Here is a 20,374-nt window from a genome sequence, read left to right on the forward strand (position 1 = left end):
ATTTTCCTGCTCTTCGGATGCTGCCTGACCAGCTGTGCTTTTCCAGCACGACTTCAATCTTGACCCATGAGCTTCTGAAGCTGCTGCTGCTCCTCCCTCTTTGAATGAAGTTTGAGATTCATCCAAGACTGTAATTTCCTTCGTCTGTCCAACAGCACACACTTCTCTCACTCCCTTTTCTATTTCTTTTATTTTCTTGCTGAGATCCAATTGTTTGAGTAAAAAATGAGGTCTGCAGATGCTGGAGATCGCAGCTGAAAATGTGTTGCTGGTTAAAGCACAGCAGGTTAGGCAGCATCTCAGGAATAGGAAATTCGACGTTTCGAGCATAAGCCCTTCATCAGGAAACATCCTGATGAAGGGCTTATGCTCGAAACGTTGAATTTCCTATTCCTGAGATGCTGCCTAACCTGCTGTGCTTTAACCAGCAACACATTTTCAGCTGGGATCCAATTGTTGACTTGCAGCAACTGAAAAGAAAGGGAGTGAATCCAGAAAGAGGCCAGACTCTGGAAAAGCTGGTCCAGGTCTGTGCCTCAAACATGTGACAAGTGCAGTACCACAGTGTGAAGTTATAGTCTTTGCTGTGGAAAAAAAAAAGCAGAAATAAGGTGTATTGTTTAAATGGTGATATATTGGAAAGTGGAGAAAGTGAGGACTGCTAATGCTGGAGATCAGAGTCAAAAAGTGCAGTGCTGGAAAAGCACAGCAGGTCAGGCAGCATCCAAGGAGTAGGAAAGTTGACCTATCGGGCACAAGCCCTTCATCTGGAATGATGTGGTTTAGGGTGAGAGGGGAAAGATATAAAAGAGACCTAAGGGGCAGTCTTTTCACACAGAGGGTGGTACATGTATGGAACAGCCAGACAGAATGCAAAAGGAATAAAATCTTAAGCCACAGGAAAAAATGTGATTCTATCCTTTTTTTCCCGATTTGCATTTGGATGCTTAAAAACGTCAGTAATAACGGCATCTCCGCAGAGCATACTGCGCATGCTCCTCGGTGTCAGTAAGGCCCAACGCGCATTTGCTGGTGTCAGCAAATCACTGCGCATGCTTCTTGCTGTCCGCCGAAAAGGCGCGCGAACTACTTTTGACGAACCAATAGAATGCCAAGGAGGACCAGAAGAAGACCGGTCCTCCTGCCAATCAGAACCCCTCATGTTGTCTGAATGCGGAAGGTGCACCATGAGTTTCTGAACCTGCTGCTGATTCTCTGCCTCTGAATGAAGATTCACCTTCACGCCGGACTGCAACTTCCCTCCTTTGTCACACTTCTGTGAGTACGGCGCTCTCTTTTGCCACTGCCGTTTTCCATTTATTTTTAATGCTGGGCTCAAGGGCCGTGGGTTTTACTCCCACAATCCAAAGATGTGCAGGTTAGGTGAATTCCCCATTGTAATCGGGGATGTGTAGGTTAGGTGCATTACTCAGAAGTAAGTGTAGAGTCATAGGGGAATGGGTCTGAATGGGTTGCTCTTCGGAGAGTTGGTTGGACTGGTTGGTCCGAAAGGCCTCTTCCCACACTGCAGGGATTCTATAAATTATTGACTTGTAGCGACTGAAAGGAAAAGTTTTTTTTCCCCAGGAAATCCTTTTCAGCTTTCAGGCTTCTCCAGCTCCAATTAACATGAAGGAAAGGTCAAGCTCAGTGGGAAAAGGCTGAGTAATAGCATATCTTGGCTCTCACCCAAGTATTCTCCAAAGAAAACCATACATCTGGATGGGGATATGAATAGGAAGCATTCAGAGGGATATGGGCCAAATGCTGGCAAATGGGTCACTAGATTAATTTAGGATATCTGGCTGGCCTGGACTGAAGAGTTTGTTTCTGTGTACTCATTACACACGCCCCTCTTCTAGGTGTTCCCTATACCAGCTGTTATTTTCATGAAATAATCTGACAATTGTTGACTTCCATCAACCTCTTCCATCCGGAGAAATTTCCTCTCTCTGCAAAGTGTGGTTCACGTTGGCAAGTTCAATCCTCCTCCGGTCCTCAGGAACACACTATAATGCGCAACGTTCTCAATGCCTGTTTAACGTTCAGTGGGGAAACTACTTTCAGTCCAACAGTTCGACAGAATTCCTCCGAAATGTTTTTGGCAAATGCACTGCTCCCACGAAAGCTCCTGGACCCACAGTTAAAATGCTTTTAACAGCCTGTTTTTATGTTAATTGCCCCGCCTTCCCAGGATGCAGAATTTCTCTCACCAGAAATTGCTTGCCCTGAAAAAAATCCAGCAGGAAGATGATTATGGCGCTCTCAGTAAAAATGTCTCAGGGGTCATCCAAGATTAGAAATGGAACAATATCTCTTTTCAAAGAAACTGTTTTGTTTGCCCTTTGAAACCTCCTCAAATTTAAGATGTTCCATTGTAGCATTTAATTATGATCCATTAAAAGCAGTATCCCGTCTCATCTGAGTGAGGAACTGACTCAAGAAGCGAAATAACTTTTCAGTCTGCTCTTTAGATGTGACATCCTCTCCCTCCCTCTGATGCAACAGGATTACCAGAGCTGGAAGTACCACTCTCGGAATACAATTGCTGATCGACAGTTAACTTCAGCTGCTTAACATAAGGATTTAAAAGCTGCTAGCCCGATCTCGCGCAAAGCACAAAAAACAAACTGTTCACCCGTGCCTGCGCAGAGGAGAAATTTCACTTGGAATAGATCACAAAATAAGAACTGTTACCAGTCCCACAACTCATGTGTTTCCCATGGACAATGTTAAAAATCGCACAACACCAGGCTATAATCCAACAGGTTTGTTTGGAAGCACTAGCTTTCGGAGCACCGCTCCTTCATCAGGTGGCTGTGGAGAATGAGATCATGATCACAATTTATATCGAAAGGAGTCCAGTGTCATGGAAATGTGACACATCAGACAATTTTAGATTAAATCTTTCACCTTTAGAATGGGTTTCTGTTCTTTGGCATGTTAATCCCAGAACTTGTTTTTTGTTACCTACTCAAGAATGTCATTCAAATGCAGAGCTTTTCTGACAATAAGTGTGAATTCTGACTGCACCCGAATGTTGAGTCAGATTGACGTTTTGCTAGAGAAAAACTCTACATTTAAATGTCATTTTTGAGAAGGTAATTTATAGATTAGGGTGTAGAGGTTCGGGTGGATTGGCTGTGGTAAATTACCCATAGTGACCCTAGATGTGCAATTTAGGGTTGATGGGCCATGGGATGGATGTGGGCGAGATGCTCTTCGAGGGGCTAGCATGGAATAAATGGGCTGAATGGCCTGCTCCCACATTGTTGGCATTCTATGACTCACCCCACAAAGGAGCATTTTATCTGCATCAATCCTGTCAAGCCCCTTTCAGAATTCTACTGCTTTCAATAAGGCCACTTCAATAAGATCCCATTTGTCTGCGTTTGGCCCATGTCCCTCTAAACCTTCCTATTCATGTACTCATCCAAATGTCATTTAAAATTTGTAACTTCATCTGCATCTACCACATCCTCATCCAACTTCATTCCACGTGTAAACTGCCTTCTGTCAAAACGTTGCCGCTCAGGTTCCTTTTAAATCTCTCTCCTCTCACTTTAAAGAAATGTGCCCCCTAGTCTTGAGCTCCCCTACGCTCAGGAAGAGCCCTTCCCTCCACTCCCCATGATTTTATCAATCTCAATGATGGCACCCCTCAATTTCCTGTGCTCCAGTGAATAAAGTCCCAGCTTCTCCTGATAACTCAAACCCTCCCTCAAGTCTTGGCAACATCCTGGTAAATCTTTACTCAACCCTCTCGAATAGAATTCTCACACTCTGCACTCCTGAAACATTTACAATTTCTAACGATATTGGCTGCTCATTCACTGATCCAACTGATAAGCGACATGGGAAGCTTAGTGCAGGAGGCTGAAAGAAATGAGTAGCTTTAAAAGCAAAACCTCTTGGAGCTCAAAGCCTTCAATGAGAGTCTGAGCTCAGCGTTAAGTTCACTTCACCTTTATTGTGACCCAACTTTGTTAAAGCTTCAAATCCCCCTCAGCAAAAAGGTAGAGAAAAAGTAGCTGCTTTCTAAACAGCTCAAGATCAAAGCACACTCACTCACGCTTATACGCCCACCCAACCTCACTGTCTTCACTATTGGTCAGCATCGAGATGTCCCTTTCTAATTGGATCCTTGGTACAGCCGTAACCCGGAGGAAGCATTGCCTCACTCAGCAATTTCAACCCATACCCTGTATAGCGCCATCTGCTGCAGCGAGATTCAAACCCGGGAGCTGGGCTGATTGTCATTATTCACTGGACTTTCAGCCTTCACTCCTTCAATCCCCCTGCGATGGTACGTGAACTCACTGGTGCCTCCGGAGGTGGGAGGAGCTGATGAAGGCCTTCCCACACTTGGGGCAGGGGAATGGCCTCTCGCCAGTGTGGATCCGCTGGTGGGTCAGCCTGTCGGAGGAATTGCTGAAGGCCTTCCCGCACTCGGGGCAGCTGAAGGGCCTCTCCCCAGTGTGGACCCGCTGGTGCCTCAGCAGGTGGGAGGAGCGGGTAAAGGTCTTCCCGCACTCGGGGCAGCTGAAGGGCCTCTCCCCCGTGTGGACCCTCCGGTGAGTCAGCAGGGCGGAGGAATTGCTGAAGGCCTTCCTGCACTCGGGGCAGCTGAAGGGCCTCTCTCCTGTGTGGACCCGCTGGTGGTTCAGCAAGGCGGAGGAATTGCTGAAGGCCTTCCTGCACTCGGGGCAGCTGAAGGGCCTCTCCCCTGTGTGGACCCGCTGGTGCCTCAGCAGGTTGGGGGAATTGCTGAAGGCCTTCCCGCACTCGAGGCAGCTGAAGGGCCTCTCCCCCGTGTGGACCCGCTGGTGGCTCAGCAGGGCAGAGGAATTGCTGAAGGCCTTCCTGCACTCGGGGCAGCTGAATGGCCTCTCCCCCGTGTGGACACACTGGTGGTTTAGCAGTCCAGAGACCTGGATAAAGGCCTTCCTGCACTCGGGGCAGCTGAAGGGCCTCTCCCCAGTGTGGGCCCGCTGGTGCCTCAGCAGAGAGGAGGAATCCCTGAAGGCTTTTCCGCACTTAGGGCAGCTGAAGGGCCTCTTCCCCCGTGTGGGCCCGCTGGTGCCTCAGCAGAGAGGAGGAATTGCTGAAGCCCTTCCTGCACTCGGGACAGCTGAAGGACCTCTCCCCTGTGTGGACCCACTGGTGGTTTTGCAGTCCAGAGACCTGGGTAAAGGCCTTCCCGCACTCGGGGCAGCTGTAGGGCGTCTCCCCCGTGTGGATACGCTGGTGGGTCAGCAGGGTGGAGGAATATCTGAAGGCCTCCCCACAGACTGGGCAGGTGAATGGCCTCTGCCCAGTGTGACTACGCCGATGAATCTCCAGGGAAGATGGAAAACGGAAGCCTTTCCCGCAGTCACCACAGTTCCATGGTTTCTCCAAGAGGTGGGATTCCTCGCGTTTCTCCATGGCCGAAGTGTGGAGCCACTCCCTGCTGTGAATTCCTCTTTCCAGGCCGTATAGTTATTTTAGGCTCCACACTCAGTGCACTGCAATGGTAGGCTCTCTCATCCAGTCCCGCTGATGCTGAAAACGTACTTAGACAGGAACCAAAAATCTTTGCTCCTTCTCACAGAATCATAGATGAAAACCGTTGCGGTCCCAATGGATTGAGTGACTGTCAGACATTGACGTCAAAGTGAGGACTGCAGACACTGGAGAGTCAGTATTGAAAAGTGTGGCACTGGAAAAGCACAGCAGGTGAGGCTGCATCCGAGAAGTAGGAGAGTCAACGTTTCGGGCTTAAGCCCTTCATCTGTTGATGTTGAAACTTCCGCCTTCAGATTTTCAAATACAGTAGCGCCTCGACTTATGAACTTAATCCGAAAAGTTCGCGAACTGAATCAACTTTTCCCATTGTTCGGATAGCGTAAGAATGGTTGGACGGCTGTTCACAGCGCACACGCCAAAGACGAACTGAATGAGATCACGCGGGGCCCGAGAGCTTTTGTGTTCGTACCTTGAATTTCGTACGTACGTTGAAGCAAGATTTTACGTACGCTCCTGTTCGTAAACCGATTTGTACATGAACGGGTTTGTTCGTGTGTCGAGGCGCTACTGTGCTCTGTAAAAAGAGATTACAAAGGTCATTAGTGCAGGGTAGAAATTCAGAACAAGCAATTCTACTTTCTGTGGAATATTCTTTTCTTTTGTTATTCCACAAAATTGAAAGCACCATCCCACTCTCTCTTCCCCTCTGTTCTCACTCGGCTCGAACTAATTCTCCTGAAGGTGCTGATTCAGGATCTTACGGGACAGAAAAGCAAAAACATCAAGACTGCCGTCTCTCTGAACTTTGGATACCTCCGCCTGAAAGCTAATATCTTTCACAACACTGGGATACTGCTGAGAGTAAGCAGGTCTGATTTTGGGTTTGCAAAAAGAAAGTGTCAATTCAGGGTGAACCTGCCACGCAGCTTCTTGAGGAAGGACCAGACGCAAAATGGTTAACGACCCCAGGAAGGTGGGAGCAAAATGAGACGTCAAGGCATTAACATTGAAAGTAGAGAGAAAGTGAACCTCCTGACTCTGGCAAACGCCAGAGTCATAGAGATACATAGCACAGAAACAGACCCTTCTGTCCAACACAATTGTACTGACCAGATATCCCAAATTAATCTAGTCCCATTTGCTGGCATGTGGCCCATAGCTGGGATCATCCCCACCCCCTGTCCTGAGACCTTGATGCCTCCAAGCTGACCCTCAAAGGTTTCGTTTGTCCTCCATTCTTTCCCAGTTGTCTTTTGTAGGTTTTGAAAACTTTCCCAATCCTCTAAGTACAGGATTTGGGAAGTTATGTAGTGGCTGTACAGGACATTGGTTAGGCCACATTTGGAATATTGTGTGCAATTCTGGTTTCCTTACTATCAGTAAGATGTTGTGAAACTTGAAAGGGTTCAGAAAAATTTACAAGGATGTTGCCTGGGTTGGAGGATTTGTTCTATTTGGAGGCTAGGGCTGTTTTCCCTGGAGCGTTGGAGACTAAGGAGTAACCTTATAGAGGTTTACAAAATTATCAAGGGCATGAATAGGATAAATAGCCAAGGTCTTTTCCCAGGAGGGGGTGGGTCCAGAACTAGAGGGCATAGGTTTAGGGTGAGTGGGGAAAGATACAGAAGAGATCTGAGGAGCAACCTTTTCACACTGAGGGTGGTACATGTTTGGAATGAGTTGTCGGAGGTGGAGGTGAGTACAATTGCAATATTTAAAAGGCATCTGGATGGGTATATGAATGGGAAGGATTTTGAGGGATGTGGGCCAGGTGCTGACAGGTGGGACCAGATTGTTGGTCCCACCATGGATGAGTTGGACCAAAGGGTCTGTTTCCATGTTGTATATCTCTATAACAGGTTGGACTAAAGGGTCTCTTTCCGTGCTGTGTGACTCTGGAACCATTTTATACTGGTCTTAAACCATGTTCTCGCCTTCCCCCACCATCATCCACTTCTTTGTTAAAAAATCAGATGAACTCAGCCTTGAATATACTCAATGACACCCTAACTGCAGGAAGACATCCCACTTGTGAACTCAATTCCTCTTGCTAATATAACGCGTGCCTTGCCGATTGCTTCCTACATCTGTCTGACAACTGGCAGTGACTGGAGTAGGAGGACACTGAGGCCTCTTTGCCCATCCACACATCAGTCTAGATGAAGGGCTCGTGCCCAAAACGTCAACACTCCTGCTCCTAAGATGCTGTCTGACCCACCGTGCTCTTCCAGTACCACAATGTTTGAGGCTGATCTCCAGCATCTGCAGTTCTCACTTTCTCCACATTCAAATACATCTCCATTTAAACAATGCACCTCCTTTCTGTTTTTCTTTGCCACAGCCAAAGCTGTAATTTCATATCGTGGTCCTGTGTTTGCCAATTGTGGTCCTCTCTATATCGGGGAGAGCGAGCGCAAACTTGGGGAACGGTTCACTGAGCATCACAGCTGGGTCCACAGAGCCGACCAGACCTCCCAGTCACCACCCATTACAATTCCCTTTTCTGACATGACCATCTTTGGCCTCCTCCATTGCCACAACGAACCTAACTGCAAATTGAAGGGACCACACCTCATCTTCCAGGCAGCCTACAGCCTGAAGGACTCAACGTTGAGTTTTCCAATTTCAAAAAAACCTCCCTCCTTGTTCTTTGCCAGCAACCCCATGCATTCCTCCCATTGACCAACCAGGTCGTAGCCTCTACCTGTCTTGACCTATCTCCACTTCACTCCCACCCCCTTTATGTGCAGCTTCTCCAGCCAGCCCCAGCCCCAGCCCCGAGGAAGGGTTACACCTGAAACGTCGACTTCTCCACCTCCTGTCTATTTTGCAAATTGTGACACAGACCTGGACCAGCGTTTCCAGAGTCTGTCCCCTTCCGGATTCACTCTCTTTTCTTTCAGATGCTGCAAGTCAACAATTGAACCCCAGAATGAAACAGACATGGAATGGGAGCAAAATAGTGCCGTACTCACAGATCTGGGACAGAGGAAGGAATGTGCAGTCTGGGTAAAGATCTATCTTTATTCAGAGAGAGAGGATCAGGAGCTGCAGCTTGAGAAGCTCATGGTCCGACTTCCGCATTCAGACAATGGGCTGACTCTGATTGACAGGAGGACCAGGCTCCTTCCGGTCCTCCAAGGTTGCCTATTGGTCCATCAAAAGAATGTTTCGCGCCTTTTTTGCATACAGCGAATGAGCATGCTCAGTGTTTTGCTGACACTGGTAAGCATGCGCACTGCGTTGCTGACACTGGCAAACATGCGCAGTATGCTCTATGGGGATGTTGGTGTTCCTGACAGATTTTAAGTGTCCAAATGCCAACAGGGGAAAAAAGATAGAGCCACAATTTTTTTTCCCTGCGGCTCGATATTTTATTCCTTATGCATTTTGTCTGGCTGCTCAACTTTTGTATGTCGTTTCCCCTTGTTGTGGGGGCAAGGCACCGAGACCAGAACTGGAGGGCATAGGTTTAGGGTGAGAGGGGAAAGATTTCTGAGGGTCCTAAGGGGCAATCCTTTTGCACAGAGGGGGTATGTGTATGGAATGAGCTGTCAGATGACGTGGTGGGGGCTGGTACAATTACATCATCTGGATGGGGATATGAATAGGAAAGATTCAGAGGGATAAGAGGCGACATGCTGGCATCTGGTCGGCATAGACTGAAGGGTTTGTTTCTGTGCTCTACAGCTCTGTGACTCTATTTTTAGATAGTATGGAAAATAAAGAGCATGAAAGCATGGGAAGTGTTAGAGCATGGAGACCATTTCCAGTTCATAGAGTCATAGAGAGATGTACAGCATGGAAACACACCCTCCGGTCCAACCCGTCCATGCCGACCAGATATCCCCATCCAATCTAGTCTCACTTGCCAGCACCCGGCCCATATCCCTCCAAACCCTTCGTATTCATATACCCATCCAAATGCCACTTAAATGTTGCAATTGTACCAGCCTCCACCACTTCCTCTGGCAGCTCATTCCATACATGTACCACTCTCTGCATGAAAATGTTGCCCCTGAGGTCTCTTTAATATTTTTCCCCTCTCATCCTAAACCTATGCCCTCTAGTTCTGGACTCCCCAGGGAAAAGACATTGCCTATTTATCCTATCCATGCCCCTCATAATTTTGTAAACCTCTATAAGGTCACCCTTCCCCCCCCCCCCCCCCCACCCCCCAAGTCTCTGACGCACCAGGGAATCAGCCCCAGCCTGTCCCTATAGCTCAAATCCTCCAACACTGGCAACATCCTTGTAAATCTTTTCCGAACCCTTTCACGTTTCACAACATCTTTCCGATAGGAAGGAGACCAGAATTGCATGCAATATTCCAACAGTGGCCTAACCAATGTCCTGTACAACCGCAACATGACCTCCCAACTACTGTACTCAATACTCTGACCAAAAAAGGAAAGCATACCAAACGTCTTCTTCACTATCTTATCTACCTGTGACTCCACTTTCAAGGAGCTATGAACCTGCACTCCAAGGTCTCTTTGTTCATCTACACTCCCTCGGACCTCACCATCAAGTGTATAAGTCCTGCTAAGATTTGCTTTCCCAAAATGCAGCACCTCGCATTTATCTGAATTAAACTCCATCTGCCACTTCTCAGCCCATTGGCCCATCTGGTCCAGATCCTGTTGTAATCTGAGGTAACCCCCTTCGCTGTCCACTACAATTGCAAAGGATAGTGGAACACTCTTACACCAATTAGCAGAGTAAGGTTGAGGCTGAAAGGTCACTATGACAAGATGAGAAAACACCGTTAGTAAAGTTAGCCTCATCTGCTAACTATCATTATTGGGACAATAAATATTTGGGACATGACATTAAATATCTCATTGTTAGTGAGTAGAGTCAGTCTGCTTGAAACTACTGACAATAAATATCTAATCATGACATTAGGAAAATATTAAGTAGGGTCTAGAATGAAAGACTGTTGTTGCAAAAGCTGACATTAAATCTCTAACCGAGACATTGGAATAACATGAAGTAGAATGTACAACTAAAGAGATAATGGGAACTAACATCACTGGCTTATTGTGTAGCTAGGCTGAGGTACGTTGATAAATATAGTTGGACATGCTGATAAGCTAACACAAACATGATTAAAAAAAAAGTTATTTTAGAACCACAGACCCTGAGGTTTGTGGGCATTCGAGAATCTGCTTTTCGAGTGTCACGGTCTTTTTGTTTGCAAATAAACGACCTACATCTTGAAGAACTCTCTGCGTCTCCTGGTCCTTCTCTACATTTTATCCACGACAACAGTCAGAACCAATTTCATGGTACGAGGAGAGAAAGACTCGGAGCGGTGGTGGGGGGGGGCAAAGGGTGGGGCGAGAGAAAGACTGGGGGGGGAACAGAGGGTGGGGCGAGAGAAAGACTGGGGGGGGAAACAGGGGGTGGGGGGGAAACAGGGGGTGGGGGGGAAACAGGGGCTGGGGGGGAAACAGGGGGTGGGGTGAGAGAAAGACTGGGGGGGAACAGGGGGTGGGGTGAGAGAAAGACTGGGGGGGGAACAGGGGGTGGGGGGGAAACAGGGGGTGGGGTGAGAGAAAGACTGGGGGGGGAAACAGGGGGTGGGGGGGAAACAGGGGGTGGGGGGGAAACAGGGGGTGGGGGGAACAGGGGGTGGGGTGAGAGAAAGACTGGGGGGGGAAACAGGGGGTGGGGTGAGAGAAAGACTGGGGGGGGAAACAGGGGGTGGGGGGGAAACAGGGGGTGGGGGGGAAACAGGGGGTGGGGTGAGAGAAAGACTGGGAGGGGGAAACAGGGGGTGGGGTGAGAGAAAGACTGGGAGGGGGACAGAGGGTGGAGTGAGAGAAAGACTGGGAGGGGGACAGAGGGTGGGGTGAGAGAAAGACTGGGAGGGGGACAGAGGGTGGAGTGAGAGAAAGACTGGGAGGGGGACAGAGGGTGGAGTGAGAGAAAGACTGGGAGGGGGACAGAGGGTGGGGTGAGAGAAAGACTGGGAGGGGGACAGAGGGTGGGGTGAGAGAAAGACTGGGAGGGGGACAGAGGGTGGGGTGAGAGAAAGACTGGGAGGGGGAAACAGGGGGTGGAGTGAGAGAAAGACTGGGGGTGCTGGACAGAGGGTGGAGTGAGAGAAAGACTGGGAGGGGGACAGAGGGTGGAGTGAGAGAAAGACTGGGAGGGGGACAGAGGGTGGAGTGAGAGAAAGACTGGGAGGGGGACAGAGGGTGGAGTGAGAGAAAGACTGGGAGGGGGACAGAGGGTGGGGTGAGAGAAAGACTGGGAGGGGGAAACAGGGGGTGGGGTGAGAGAAAGACTGGGGGGGCTGGACAGAGGGTGGAGTGAGAGAAAGACTGGGAGGGGGACAGAGGGTGGAGTGAGAGAAAGACTGGGGGTGCTGGATAGAGGGTGGAGTGAGAGAAAGACTGGGGGTGGATAGAGGGTAGGGTGAGAGAAAGACTGGGGGGGCAAACAGGGGGTGGGGGGGGAAACAGGGGGTGGGGGGGAAACAGGGGGTTGGGTGAGAGAAAGACTGGGAGGGGGACAGAGGGTGGGGTGAGAGAAAGACTGGGAGGGGGAAACAGGGGGTGGGGTGAGAGAAAGACTGGGGGTGCTGGACAGAGGGTGGAGTGAGAGAAAGACTGGGAGGGGGACAGAGGGTGGAGTGAGAGAAAGACTGGGGGTGCTGGATAGAGGGTGGAGTGAGAGAAAGACTGGGGGTGGATAGAGGGTAGGGTGAGAGAAAGACTGGGGGGGGAAACAGGGGGTGGGGGGGAAACAGGGGGTTGGGTGAGAGAAAGACTGTGGGGGGAAACAGGGGGTTGGGTGAGAGAAAGACTGGGAGGGGGACAGAGGGTGGAGTGAGAGAAAGACTGGGAGGGGGACAGAGGGTGGAGTGAGAGAAAGACTGGGAGGGGGACAGAGGGTGGAGTGAGAGAAAGACTGGGAGGGGGACAGAGGGTGGAGTGAGAGAAAGACTGGGAGGGGGACAGAGGGTGGAGTGAGAGAAAGACTGGGAGGGGGACAGAGGGTGGAGTGAGAGAAAGACTGGGAGGGGGACAGAGGGTGGAGTGAGAGAAAGACTGGGAGGGGGACAGAGGGTGGAGTGAGAGAAAGACTGGGAGGGGGACAGAGGGTGGAGTGAGAGAAAGACTGGGAGGGGGACAGAGGGTGGAGTGAGAGAAAGACTGGGAGGGGGACAGAGGGTGGAGTGAGAGAAAGACTGGGAGGGGGACAGAGGGTGGAGTGAGAGAAAGACTGGGAGGGGGACAGAGGGTGGAGTGAGAGAAAGACTGGGAGGGGGACAGAGGGTGGAGTGAGAGAAAGACTGGGAGGGGGACAGAGGGTGGAGTGAGAGAAAGACTGGGAGGGGGACAGAGGGTGGAGTGAGAGAAAGACTGGGGGTGCTGGACAGAGGGTGGAGTGAGAGAAAGACTGGGAGGGGGACAGAGGGTGGAGTGAGAGAAAGACTGGGAGGGGGACAGAGGGTGGGGTGAGAGAAAGACTGGGAGGGGGAAACAGGGGGTGGGGTGAGAGAAAGACTGGGGGTGCTGGACAGAGGGTGGAGTGAGAGAAAGACTGGGGGTGCTGGACAGAGGGTGGAGTGAGAGAAAGACTGGGAGGGGGACAGAGGGTGGAGTGAGAGAAAGACTGGGAGGGGGACAGAGGGTGGGGTGAGAGAAAGACTGGGGGGGAACAGGGGGTGGGGTGAGAGAAAGACTGGGGGTGCTGGACAGAGGGTGGAGTGAGAGAAAGACTGGGAGGGGGACAGAGGGTGGAGTGAGAGAAAGACTGGGAGGGGGACAGAGGGTGGAGTGAGAGAAAGACTGGGAGGGGGACAGAGGGTGGAGTGAGAGAAAGACTGGGGGTGCTGGACAGAGGGTGGAGTGAGAGAAAGACTGGGAGGGGGAAACAGGGGGTGGGGTGAGAGAAAGACTGGGGGTGCTGGACAGAGGGTGGAGTGAGAGAAAGACTGGGAGGGGGACAGAGGGTGGAGTGAGAGAAAGACTGGGAGGGGGACAGAGGGTGGAGTGAGAGAAAGACTGGGAGGGGGACAGAGGGTGGGGTGAGAGAAAGACTGGGAGGGGGACAGAGGGTGGGGTGAGAGAAAGACTGGGAGGGGGACAGGGGGTGGGGTGAGAGAAAGACTGGGAGGGGGAAACAGGGGGTGGGGTGAGAGAAAGACTGGGGGTGCTGGACAGAGGGTGGAGTGAGAGAAAGACTGGGAGGGGGACAGAGGGTGGAGTGAGAGAAAGACTGGGAGGGGGACAGAGGGTGGGGTGAGAGAAAGACTGGGAGGGGGACAGAGGGTGGGGTGAGAGAAAGACTGGGAGGGGGACAGAGGGTGGGGTGAGAGAAAGACTGGGAGGGGGAAACAGGGGGTGGGGTGAGAGAAAGACTGGGGGTGCTGGACAGAGGGTGGAGTGAGAGAAAGACTGGGAGGGGGACAGAGGGTGGAGTGAGAGAAAGACTGGGGGTGCTGGATAGAGGGTGGAGTGAGAGAAAGACTGGGGGTGGATAGAGGGTAGGGTGAGAGAAAGACTGGGGGGGGAAACAGGGGGTGGGGGGGAAACAGGGGGTGGGGTGAGAGAAAGACTGTGGGGGGAAACAGGGGGTTGGGTGAGAGAAAGACTGGGGGGGGGAACAGGGGGTTGGGTGAGAGAAAGACTGGGGGGGGGAACAGGGGGTTGGGTGAGAGAAAGACTGGGGGTGCTGGACAGAGGGTGGAGTGAGAGAAAGACTGGGAGTGCTGGACAGAGGGTGGAGTGAGAGAAAGACTGGGAGGGGGACAGAGGGTGGAGTGAGAGAAAGACTGGGAGGGGGACAGAGGGTGGAGTGAGAGAAAGACTGGGAGGGGGACAGAGGGTGGAGTGAGAGAAAGACTGGGAGGGGACAGAGGGTGGGGTGAGAGAAAGACTGGGAGGGGGAAACAGGGGGTGGTGTGAGAGAAAGACTGGGGGTGCTGGACAGAGGGTGGAGTGAGAGAAAGACTGGGAGGGGGACAGAGGGTGGAGTGAGAGAAAGACTGGGAGGGGGACAGAGGGTGGAGTGAGAGAAAGACTGGGAGGGGGACAGAGGGTGGAGTGAGAGAAAGACTGGGAGGGGGACAGAGGGTGGAGTGAGAGAAAGACTGGGGGTGGACAGAGGGTGGGGTGAGAGAAAGACTGGGAGGGGGGAACAGGGGGTGGGGTGAGAGAAAGACTGGGGGTGCTGGACAGAGGGTGGAGTGAGAGAAAGACTGGGAGGGGGACAGAGGGTGGAGTGAGAGAAAGACTGGGAGGGGGACAGAGGGTGGAGTGAGAGAAAGACTGGGAGGGGGACAGAGGGTGGAGTGAGAGAAAGACTGGGAGGGGGACAGAGGGTGGAGTGAGAGAAAGACTGGGAGGGGGACAGAGGGTGGAGTGAGAGAAAGACTGGGAGGGGGACAGAGGGTGGAGTGAGAGAAAGACTGGGAGGGGAACAGAGGGTGGAGTGAGAGAAAGACTGGGAGGGGGACAGAGGGTGGAGTGAGAGAAAGACTGGGAGGGGGACAGAGGGTGGAGTGAGAGAAAGACTGGGAGGGGAACAGAGGGTGGAGTGAGAGAAAGACTGGGGGTGCTGGATAGAGGGTGGAGTGAGAGAAAGACTGGGGGTGGATAGAGGGTGGAGTGAGAGAAAGACTGGGAGGGGACAGAGGGTGGGGTGAGAGAAAGACTGGGAGGGGGAAACAGGGGGTGGTGTGAGAGAAAGACTGGGGGTGCTGGACAGAGGGTGGAGTGAGAGAAAGACTGGGAGGGGGACAGAGGGTGGAGTGAGAGAAAGACTGGGAGGGGGACAGAGGGTGGAGTGAGAGAAAGACTGGGAGGGGGACAGAGGGTGGAGTGAGAGAAAGACTGGGGGTGGACAGAGGGTGGGGTGAGAGAAAGACTGGGAGGGGGGAACAGGGGGTGGGGTGAGAGAAAGACTGGGGGTGCTGGACAGAGGGTGGAGTGAGAGAAAGACTGGGAGGGGGACAGAGGGTGGAGTGAGAGAAAGACTGGGAGGGGGACAGAGGGTGGAGTGAGAGAAAGACTGGGAGGGGGACAGAGGGTGGAGTGAGAGAAAGACTGGGGGTGGACAGAGGGTGGGGTGAGAGAAAGACTGGGAGGGGGGAACAGGGGGTGGGGTGAGAGAAAGACTGGGGGTGCTGGACAGAGGGTGGAGTGAGAGAAAGACTGGGAGGGGGACAGAGGGTGGAGTGAGAGAAAGACTGGGGGTGCTGGATAGAGGGTGGAGTGAGAGAAAGACTGGGGGTGGATAGAGGGTGGGCTGAGAGAAAGACTGGGAGGGGGAACAGGGGGTGGGGTGAGAGAAAGACTGGGGGGGGGAACAGGGGGTGGGGTGAGAGAAAGACTGGGGGGGGAACAGGGGGTGGGGTGAGAGAAAGACTGGGGGGGGGGACAGAGGGTGGAGTGAGAGAAAGACTGGGAGGGGGACAGAGGGTGGAGTGAGAGAAAGACTGGGAGGGGGACAGAGGGTGGAGTGAGAGAAAGACTGGGAGGGGGACAGAGGGTGGAGTGAGAGAAAGACTGGGGGTGCTGGATAGAGGGTGGAGTGAGAGAAAGACTGGGGGTGGACAGAGGGTGGAGTGAGAGAAAGACTGGGGGTGGACAGAGGGTGGGGTGAGAGAGAGACTGGGAGGGGGAAACAGGGGGTGGGGTGAGAGAAAGACTGGGGGTGCTGGACAGAGGATGGAGTGAGAGAAAGACTGGGAGGGGGACAGAGGGTGGAGTGAGAGAAAGACTGGGGGTGCTGGATAGAGGGTGGAGTGAGAGAAAGACTGGGGGTGGACAGAGGGTAGGGTGAGAGAAAGACTGGGAGGGGGAACAGGGGGTGGGGTGAGAGAAAGACTGGGAGGGGGACAGAGGGTGGAGTGAGAGAAAGACTGGGAGGGGGACAGAGGGTGGAGTGAGAGAAAGACTGGGAGGGGGACAGAGGGTGGAGTGAGAGAAAGACTGGGAGGGGGACAGAGGGTGGAGTGAGAGAAAGACTGGGGGTGCTGGATAGAGGGTGGAGTGAGAGAAAGACTGGGGGTGGATAGAGGGTGGAGTGAGAGAAAGACTGGGGGTGGACAGAGGGTGGGGTGAGAGAGACACTGGGAGGGGGAAACAGGGGGTGGGGTGAGAGAAAGACTGGGGGTGCTGGACAGAGGGTGGAGTGAGAGAAAGACTGGGAGGGGGACAGAGGGTGGAGTGAGAGAAAGACTGGGGGTGCTGGATAGAGGGTGGAGTGAGAGAAAGACTGGGGGTGGACAGAGGGTGGAGTGAGAGAAAGACTGGGAGGGGGAACAGGGGGTGGGGTGAGAGAAAGACTGGGAGGGGGAACAGGGGGTGGGGTGAGAGAAAGACTGGGGGGGGGAACAGGGGGTCGGGTGAGAGAAAGACTGGGGGGGGGAACAGGGGGTGGGGTGAGAGAAAGACTGGGAGGGGGACAGAGGGTGGAGTGAGAGAAAGACTGGGAGGGGGACAGAGGGTGGAGTGAGAGAAAGACTGGGAGGGGGACAGAGGGTGGAGTGAGAGAAAGACTGGGGGTGGACAGAGGGTGGGCTGAGAGAAAGACTGGGAGGGGGAACAGGGGGTGGGGTGAGAGAAAGACTGGGAGGGGGAACAGGGGGTGGGGTGAGAGAAAGACTCGGGGGGGGGAACAGGGGGTTGGGTGAGAGAAAGACTGGGGGGGGAACAGGGGGTTGGGTGAGAGAAAGACTGGGGGGGGAACAGGGGGTTGGGTGAGAGAAAGACTGGGGGTGCTGGACAGAGGGTGGAGTGAGAGAAAGACTGGGAGGGGGACAGAGGGTGGAGTGAGAGAAAGACTGGGAGGGGGACAGAGGGTGGAGTGAGAGAAAGACTGGGAGGGGGACAGAGGGTGGAGTGAGAGAAAGACTGGGAGGGGGACAGAGGGTGGAGTGAGAGAAAGACTGGGGGTGGATAGAGGGTGGAGTGAGAGAAAGACTGGGGGTGGACAGAGGGTGGGGTGAGAGAGAGACTGGGAGGGGGAAACAGGGGGTGGGGTGAGAGAAAGACTGGGGGTGCTGGACAGAGGGTGGAGTGAGAGAAAGACTGGGAGGGGGACAGAGGGTGGAGTGAGAGAAAGACTGGGGGTGCTGGATAGAGGGTGGAGTGAGAGAAAGACTGGGGGTGGACAGAGGGTAGGGTGAGAGAAAGACTGGGAGGGGGAACAGGGGGTGGGGTGAGAGAAAGACTGGGAGGGGGAACAGGGGGTGGGGTGAGAGAAAGACTGGGGGGGGAACAGGGGGTGGGGTGAGAGAAAGACTGGGGGGGGAACAGGGGGTTGGGTGAGAGAAAGACTGGGGGGGGGGAACAGGGGGTGGGGTGAGAGAAAGACTGGGGGGGGAACAGGGGGTTGGGTGAGAGAAAGACTGGGGGGGGGAACAGGGGGTTGGGTGAGAGAAAGACTGGGGGTGCTGGACAGAGGGTGGAGTGAGAGAAAGACTGGGAGGGGGACAGAGGGTGGAGTGAGAGAAAGACTGGGGGTGGACAGAGGGTAGGGTGAGAGAAAGACTGGGGGGGGGCTGGACAGAGGGTGGAGTGAGAGAAAGACTGGGGGTGGACAGAGGGTGGGCTGAGAGAAAGACTGGGAGGGGGAACAGGGGGTGGGGTGAGAGAAAGACTGGGAGGGGGAACAGGGGGTGGGGTGAGAGAAAGACTGGGGGGGGAACAGGGGGTGGGGTGAGAGAAAGACTGGGGGGGGGAACAGGGGGTTGGGTGAGAGAAAGACTCGGGGGGGGGAACAGGGGGTTGGGTGAGAGAAAGACTGGGGGGGGGGAACAGGGGGTTGGGTGAGAGAAAGACTGGGGGTGCTGGACAGAGGGTGGAGTGAGAGAAAGACTGGGAGGGGGACAGAGGGTGGAGTGAGAGAAAGACTGGGAGGGGGACAGAGGGTGGAGTGAGAGAAAGACTGGGAGGGGGACAGAGGGTGGAGTGAGAGAAAGACTGGGGGTGCTGGATAGAGGGTGGAGTGAGAGAAAGACTGGGGGTGGACAGAGGGTAGGGTGAGAGAAAGACTGGGAGGGGGAACAGGGGGTGGGGTGAGAGAAAGACTGGGGGGGAACAGGGGGTGGGGTGAGAGAAAGACTGGGGGGGGGAACAGGGGGTGGGGTGAGAGAAAGACTGGGGGGGGAACAGGGGGTGGGGTGAGAGAAAGACTGGGAGGGGGACAGAGGGTGGAGTGAGAGAAAGACTGGGAGGGGGACAGAGGGTGGAGTGAGAGAAAGACTGGGAGGGGGACAGAGGGTGGAGTGAGAGAAAGACTGGGGGTGGACAGAGGGTGGGCTGAGAGAAAGACTGGGAGGGGGAACAGGGGGTGGGGTGAGAGAAAGACTGGGAGGGGGAACAGGGGGTGGGGTGAGAGAAAGACTCGGGGGGGGAACAGGGGGTTGGGTGAGAGAAAGACTGGGGGGGGGGAACAGGGGGTTGGGTGAGAGAAAGACTGGGGGGGGGAACAGGGGGTTGGGTGAGAGAAAGACTGGGGGGGGGAACAGGGGGTTGGGTGAGAGAAAGACTGGGGGTGCTGGACAGAGGGTGGAGTGAGAGAAAGACTGGGAGGGGGACAGAGGGTGGAGTGAGAGAAAGACTGGGAGGGGGACAGAGGGTGGAGTGAGAGAAAGACTGGGAGGGGGACAGAGGGTGGAGTGAGAGAAAGACTGGGGGTGCTGGATAGAGGGTGGAGTGAGAGAAAGACTGGGGGTGGACAGAGGGTGGGGTGAGAGAGAGACTGGGAGGGGGAAACAGGGGGTGGGGTGAGAGAAAGACTGGGGGTGCTGGATAGAGGGTGGAGTGAGAGAAAGACTGGGAGGGGGACAGAGGGTGGAGTGAGAGAAAGACTGGGGGTGCTGGATAGAGGGTGGAGTGAGAGAAAGACTGGGGGTGGACAGAGGGTAGGGTGAGAGAAAGACTGGGAGGGGGAACAGGGGGTGGGGTGAGAGAAAGACTGGGAGGGGGAACAGGGGGTGGGGTGAGAGAAAGACTGGGAGGGGGAACAGGGGGTTGGGTGAGAGAAAGACTGGTGGGGGGAACAGGGGGTTGGGTGAGAGAAAGACTGGGGGTGCTGGACAGAGGGTGGAGTGAGAGAAAGACTGGGGGTGGACAGAGGGTGGAGTGAGAGAAAGACTGGGAGGGGGACAGAGGGTGGAGTGAGAGAAAGACTGGGAGGGGGACAGAGGGTGGAGTGAGAGAAAGACTGGGAGGGGGACAGAGGGTGGAGTGAGAGAAAGACTGGGGGTGCTGGATAGAGGGTGGAGTGAGAGAAAGACTGGGGGTGGACAGAGGGTGGGGTGAGAGAAAGACTGGGAGGGGGAACAGGGGGTGGGGTGAGAGAAAGACTGGGAGGGGGACAGAGGGTGGAGTGAGAGAAAGACTGGGAGGGGGACAGAGGGTGGAGTGAGAGAAAGACTGGGAGGGGGACAGAGGGTGGAGTGAGAGAAAGACTGGGAGGGGGACAGAGGGTGGAGTGAGAGAAAGACTGGGAGGGGGACAGAGGGTGGAGTGAGAGAAAGACTGGGGGTGCTGGATAGAGGGTGGAGTGAGAGAAAGACTGGGGGTGGACAGAGGGTGGAGTGAGAGAAAGACTGGGGGTGGACAGAGGGTGGGGTGAGAGAGAGACTGGGAGGGGGAAACAGGGGGTGGGGTGAGAGAAAGACTGGGGGTGCTGGATAGAGGGTGGAGTGAGAGAAAGACTGGGGGTGGACAGAGGGTGGGCTGAGAGAAAGACTGGGAGGGGGAACAGGGGGTGGGGTGAGAGAAAGACTGGGAGGGGGAACAGGGGGTGGGGTGAGAGAAAGACTGGGAGGGGGAACAGGGGGTTGGGTGAGAGAAAGACTGGGGGGGGAACAGGGGGTTGGGTGAGAGAAAGA

At 53.8% G+C, this 20,374-nt stretch overlaps 1 protein-coding gene and 1 pseudogene across 2 annotated transcripts; one reads left to right on the forward strand and one right to left on the reverse strand.

Annotated features, from left to right (window-relative positions):
* LOC132811700 (zinc finger protein 850-like) overlaps positions 1 to 20,374 on the forward strand; it is a 55,836-nt pseudogene that overhangs the window by 24,883 nt on the left and 10,579 nt on the right.
* LOC132811699 (zinc finger protein 664-like) lies at positions 5,019 to 10,729 on the reverse strand. Of its 2 annotated transcripts, none has more exons than XM_060822837.1 (2): positions 10,651 to 10,729; positions 5,019 to 6,082 (listed from the first exon to the last, which is right to left on the reverse strand). In XM_060822837.1, the coding sequence occupies exon 2, from the start codon at positions 5,425 to 5,427 to the stop codon at positions 5,038 to 5,040; it is 390 nt and encodes a 129-aa protein (XP_060678820.1). In that variant the 5' UTR covers positions 5,428 to 6,082; positions 10,651 to 10,729; the 3' UTR covers positions 5,019 to 5,037. The 2 variants fall into 2 exon arrangements, with proteins under 2 accessions (XP_060678820.1, XP_060678819.1); XM_060822836.1 differs by lacking the exon at positions 10,651 to 10,729 and adding an exon at positions 8,484 to 8,584.

This window comes from Hemiscyllium ocellatum, unplaced genomic scaffold, assembly GCF_020745735.1.
Source record: "Hemiscyllium ocellatum isolate sHemOce1 unplaced genomic scaffold, sHemOce1.pat.X.cur. scaffold_2320_pat_ctg1, whole genome shotgun sequence".
NCBI lineage: Eukaryota > Metazoa > Chordata > Chondrichthyes > Orectolobiformes > Hemiscylliidae > Hemiscyllium > Hemiscyllium ocellatum.